Here is a 6,539-nt window from a genome sequence, read left to right as displayed (position 1 = left end):
CTATCTATCTATCTATCTATCTATCTATCTATCTTACCTCCTACCTCTCTCCTCTCTCTCTCTCTCTCTCTCTCTCTCTCTCTCTCTCTCTCTCTCTCCCTTATCCTATCCATCCCTCATCTAGTATCTATAATTGGTCATCTACCCATCTGGGATTATGATGGTTTGAAACTGGCAGAATCCCCTTGGACCACCAAAGACTTCAGGGCAGATACACTCTTCAAGGGACATGGTTGACAGAGACAAGAGAGGGTCTGAGAACTGAGACCAGTACAGGTGTGGTTTCCCATGAATCAGGTTTGCTTAGAGTGAGCTCAAGGGAGCATGCCATGGTTCATCAGTTGGGTCTTCTGTGGTGGATGGAGGAACTGGGGAAACAGAGGCCAACCCTGTAGTCCCAAGAAGACGAGGCTTCCCACATGGGCAACACTTCCCTGGCTTGCTCATCTGAGAAGTATTGATAACTTTAATGGCACAACCACTATTAAGTGACCATGAGCTAAGTGGCTTCTAGGATGGGACAGGGAGGGCAAGTGTCTGCTGCTACTTACACATTGACAGGCTGCCAGGCTGGCCACTGGGCTTTGGCTTTGATGACAGTGAGGACTTCATCACTCTGCAAGAGAACCACACATGGTTAATGTAGAGAGCTGGGCTTCTGGCAACAGGAGGAATTTAGCGTGGTGACCGTTGTGTGCTCCCTTTTTATTTCTTCATGTGCTGTGAGCCATTTCATGCCAGCGACACTAGGAGGTGGCACTGAGTGTTCATAGTCTGGCTATGTCACACCTTGGTTCTTTGGACTAGCCCATCCCCCACTAGATCCAGCTGTGACCCAGACGTCACCTCTATTGGCTAGACTTCCCTATTTGTTCAGCATAGAGGGCTGAGTCACGAGCTTAGGGTCCAGACGCAGAGACCAGGCCAACACTGGTAAGGCAGCCAACCCTTCAACAGGAGAGCTTGTCACCCTGAGCCACCCTCCTGCTGTAGAGACCCTTTCCCCCAGACAAGGAGGTCAGAACAAAGCCCTCATACCTACTCCCTTTGTGGCTTCTGCTCTATTTTGATTAGACAGAATATAGAACATCATTAAGTTATGGGGCACCTCAAATAACTTCCGAGGAAGAACTTGAGAATTAATATTTTGAAGGTAAACATTACATGGTCATCATGAAACAACGATCAGGGTCCTATGGAACTTGCTGGATGTGACACTGAGATTCAGTTGGGTTTTTACTTTCAGTTACACTTCCAGCAAAGGGTGTCAGGAGCCGTCTGCATAGCTCACATTCACCCTTAATGGAGATCTCCTCTGACTGGAGTTGGCTGGCTCCAGTTGCTGCCTTCCCCTGGCCTGGACCCAGCAGCTCGGACACTATCAGCCATAACACATAGGAAAAATAGAATGTCACCAACTGGGGCAGGGAAGAGCTGGGCTGATAACTGCACAGAGCTCTGGGTTCCAGGGGGTGGGGGTGGGGTGAGGGTGGGGGCAGAGCCTTGCTTGGCTGCCTCACAGCTACTCCCCAGACCTCAGAGCCATACTCAGTGGTAGGTGCTTAGAATTTATTTAGGATGACTTGGTGAGCATCTCCTGGGACCCCCAGAGCACTACAAAAGCTGAAAGTAAGGAACCAGAGGAGTCCCCCAGCCAAACATTATAAAAACCTTTATCTGACGACCTTGACTACAAACAGGGAAGGGGTCATGCATAGGCCTCTGAGAGGAAGGGGGGCTTTATCTAGAGCCAGCTCAGTCTGGACCTCTGGTGGCTTGGGTTGGGTGAGCAGTAGAGCAGGAGGTGGGACAAGGCGACAGAGTTCACAGCCTCTTTCTGAGTGCTTTCCTTAGGCTGTGTGTGTGTGGAGGAAGGAATCACTGGGAGTGTAGACAACCACACGCACACACAGGTCTTCAGGAAAAGCATGACCTGGCCCCCTGAGTGGTTCCATTTCTCCTAGAAGATTTGTGTGTTTGTCTAGAATGTGTCTTTTGGGGGAGGGGCTAACAGGCGCTGTCCACCACAGAGTCAGACACAAGACAGGGAACTATGTCTCCATCACCAGCTCTGCATCTCCTTCAACGTCCACAGAAAGTCCTCATGGGACCCTCCTCAGCCTTTGGACCCACTCCAGAGGGCCCATCTGTACCCAAGTCACACACACCAGATACCTGAGCACCCGAGGTACATCGTCAGCTCCCTCCATCTCTTGCTGCTCGCCCCAGACAGGACCCAATACCCTCTGCATTCATATCCACAAGTCTGGTCAAGCTATCCCCACCCAGAGCCATCAGCAGATCTCCATGGACATGCCTTTTTTCCCTGCCCTTGAACCACGTGGACCCCCCACCCCGCCCCCCATCTAGCACTGGAATGACTTTTCTGCTTGCTTTTCAAGTGCAGAATAACATGCACTTACTGTGGAACATTCCGGCATCTCGGGAGCACACGATGTAAATGTGGAGTGTATCCTGCTTCGGCATCTACCCTGCCTTTGTCTCCTTCTCCTCCCCCAGAACATCACAGCATCATATACATCCTTCCAGGCCTCTTACTATGCATATGGAACAACGGGCGTGCTTGCGTGGACTATATATACCTTCCCTCACAAAGCCCTCATTGTACAGAATCTTACCTTGTACCCTGCATTTTTACCCTTTTCTTTAACATTGCATTACAAGAAATTTTCTTTCAGAACATTCTATAGACTCCATAGAATATATGCCAAACAGCATAGCTCGCACTTAAAATTTTCAAGTGCTGAAAAATCTTAGAATCATGGCGAGGACAAGCCAGTTCACAACACTGAAATGAGCCCAAGATGCCAGATCTGAGTAACAAGACGCTGTCTCCTGAGAAATACCTCACTAAAGAAATTAAATCAATGTGGGTGGAGTTGAGGTAGCCACGGAGCCAGCTGGCCCTACAGACTCACCTTGCTTTACAATTAAATCATGGTTTTTGGGTCCTAGCTAATGACATATTGATTTTGCTTCTGCTGTATACTACCCAGCAACAATAGTCCAGACTCTCCATTACTGCTTTATTTATCTACATCATTTTCGGTGTACAGATGTTCTTAGGATGCCAGGTCCATGTGTGTGGGCAGGACAGCTCCTTGCTGTAAATGCTGTCATCTGGAGCTTATGCTGCAAGGCCTATCTACAGCTGACACTCGGTCCCTTTTTGTAATAGTTCATGTTATTTACTGAAATAAGGAGGAGGCATTTTGGGACATTCATTTTACATATGACATCCACACCTTTATATATAGAAAACACATATCTGAGAATACAACCCCTCTCCCCTTACAAGGCTGAGGCAGGAGGACATCGAGTTAGAGGCTAGCTTAGGCTATGTGAGGCGATTCTATTACCATCTATCCAACTAAACAAACAAGCAAGCAAGCAGACACGCCCCTGCCGAGCTAATAAACCAACCCCTAAATATTTTTGCTGAGCACCAAGTTTTTATGAAGCTAAATCTTACAGCACTGAGATAGCCTGACATTCATAACCATATCCAAATAGCTGGAGACCCATGGGCACTCAGAAAATGATGCGTTCCTTTCCCTTTTTATTATTTATTTATTTTTTCTTTTTGAAGATTTAAAAAATTTTTTACAAACAGGCTTTAAAGTAAATATCCAAATATTTATAGTACATAGATATAGTATATATACTATATACACTATACTATATGTATAGTATATATACTATATACACTATATCATATGTATAGTATATATACATATAGTATATATGCCTTATCTTTTGAGTTTAGTTTTTATGTGCATGCGTGCATGCATGTGTGAGTGTGTCAGAGTCCTTGGAACTGGAGATGCAGGTGGTTGTGCGTTGTATTGTGCAGGCGCTGGTGACCGTACTTAGTTCCTTGGAAGGGCAGTGCGTGGTCATGACCACGGATCCACCTCTCCAGTGCCCTCTCTTTTAAAGACAAAGTCTTGCTATGTACACAGAGCTGGTCTTAAACTAGTGACCTTCCTATTTGAGACTCCTGAGGGTTAGAATTACAGATTGGTGACACCCTGCTTAATACGCATGTATGTGTGTGTGTGTGTGTGTGTGTGTGTGTGTGTGTAAAATAACAGTCTACCAGCAGTGGCTATTTAATATTTAACTGTTTCTATAAGTGACAGAGGAATGAAGCTTTGTGTGCCAATTTTACACACCCAAGTGCTCTGTCACTGAATGATCAACACTGTGCTTGGATGGGCCTTCCAAATGCCTGGGTTAATGAATATTTCCTGGACAGATGTGTGTATATCCAGCTCCTCACAGCTTCACATACCCCAGCTACTGAGGAAATAAACCTGAATTCAAATCCCGACTATGCTATTGGCTAATTCTGGGACTTCTGGCAAGTTTATTGACCCTGCTCAGTCTTTTCACGAGTGAAATGGGAACGACATGACACTGGTCACATGACCTATCTGTATAGAAAGCATTCCAGGAATATCAGCCTCATTCTGCAGGTGTACACACAGTGAGTGGCTTGGACTGGCGATGTTCTCAGTTCAGGGTGGAGGCCACAGTTGTAGCCACCCAAAGAGCTCCAGGAGAGCTTCCCTGTGGACAGCTGAGCTCCAAGTCTCAGTGAACAGCTGAGGGGAGGTTTCTGTAGTCAAGGAATCGTGGAGGGGAGGGGAGGGCCCTGGAGCTCTGTTCCATACTCTGAAGAACGACAGGCTTAAATTCAGAGTAAGCAATCTACACATCAGACTTAAATGAAAAGCTTGTTTTAACAAGCCTCTAAGGCACATCCAGGATCTTCCAAGGATCCTTCAGCCCCTTTACACCTCCCATAGGACACTTTTCAAATGAAGTACTTCAAGGCAGCCACAGGGTAGGCCTTGTTTGGATGCTGTTAGCACTTTCCCAAAGATGTGCCAATTAAAATAAACTCCCCCATAGAAACGGCAGGTCACTCCTGTCGGGTCTTACAATTTGCTTTTGGTAAACACGTTGGAAGATGCGGCAGCTATATTCACACCAAGCTACTAGTGCCAAGCGGGAAAAGCTCAGTTCTAAACAGCTTGTGGGATAAAGTCAGAGCGGAGGGATGAGGGTTCACGATGAACGATGACAGACCTGGCGCAGGGGAGAGGCAGAAACATCGGTGGTGGGAGGTGGGGATCGGGGTCAGGGCTGATTCCAATGCTGGCCATGCCCACAGCTGGCGGAGTCTGTCACCTCCTCTCTCCCTGTCTTCTAGTCTCCTTCTTGGCACCTGTTGGACTCCTCACCTCCCATTTAGACACCAAAGTGACTTCCTTTCTCTGAGACTTCCTGTCATCTGGGTATCAGCTTGGGTACTCTTCCTGGGGCACCGACAAGCTTTCTCTCTCCAGAAAAAAGAACTGAGGTGGAGCTGGTGATCAGAGGGAAAAAGGACCTGGAACAACACCTGCGACTCTACTGTTTTTATGTGTCAGGCTATAGCTGTTTAAATTATGATGTCATGACCCATAGGGATCATGTGACCGACTGAATGGGGAAAGTTGTGTTATTCAGGGTAAGGATTCAGAAATGTACAGTGACCACATGAATGCACAATATATTTAAAAAAAACAAAGGCCTAATAAATTCAAAGTGTTTCTGGGTGCACACATCTTCTTCATTTTATCAAGTGACTTCACTGTAGCCTTGGTTCTGAGCACACAGTATGCTCCTTGCACTCAGTGGGGTGACACATCATACAAGGCCAGTGAAGCCTGGCTCAGATTCAAAACTATTTCGTGTGAGGAAATGCAGTGTTGTTACATACAATGTGCTCTCGTGTGAGGGAATGCAGTGTTGTTACATACAATGTGCTCTGCTCTTATAAAGACAAACTGATTCAGTCAGGGAAAACAAAAAATACATCCCATTCTCATCCCTCAGCATATAAGCATCAAGTTAGTATATTTTTATTGTATTGTGAACTTGATCTTTAAAGTTGTTGTTTGAGTTGTGACTATTTTAATAAAAGATTATTAAACTGATTTTGGTTTGGGATTAAGAACAGAATTTCTAGCAATTTTTGAAATGTCCCTAACTACACCTCAGTCACTTGCAGTGTATATTTATGCCATGTGGCCATCTCGTCACTGATGATTATAAAACCAAAATGTCAGTCAACTCTGGAAAACACAGAAGATGCTCTGCATCTTCCAGAATCAAATATTCAGCCAGAGTTTAATTCTTTATGCAAAGTAAACAGGCACAGCTACCTCATCAGCGTAGGAATTTACTTTAGTCTTTAATAAATGGTTAGATTATATATGCTCAACAAATTGTTTTAAAATAAGACTTATTGTGGGTTATCATAAGAAAATCATTTGCATATCTATCTTGCATACCTACATATCCAGAGTTGTGTAAAAATTCTCCTAAAGAAGGGACTTGTGAGCAGAAGAGATTTAAAACCTTGTACCAGGCAGCTTGCCTCTACAGTACCCCATTTACTCTGCATTCTAGAGTAGCAAGGCAGACACACACAAACACACACACACACACACACACACACACACACA

General features: G+C 45.5%; 1 protein-coding gene across 1 annotated transcript in view; it reads right to left on the bottom strand.

Annotated features, from left to right (window-relative positions):
- The window catches only part of Spon1 (spondin 1), a 279,501-nt gene that overhangs the window by 23,880 nt on the left and 249,082 nt on the right, over positions 1–6,539 (bottom strand). The window contains exon 7 of the mRNA XM_021201343.2: positions 552–616. Coding sequence (XP_021057002.1) covers positions 552–616 — 65 coding nt within the window. The remainder of the gene's footprint in view (positions 1–551; positions 617–6,539) is intronic.

This window comes from Mus pahari, chromosome 1 (genome assembly GCF_900095145.1).
Source record: "Mus pahari chromosome 1, PAHARI_EIJ_v1.1, whole genome shotgun sequence".
Taxonomy (NCBI): domain Eukaryota; kingdom Metazoa; phylum Chordata; class Mammalia; order Rodentia; family Muridae; genus Mus; species Mus pahari.
Note: the sequence above shows the minus strand (reverse complement) of the source record. Positions and strands in the feature narration are given on the sequence as shown.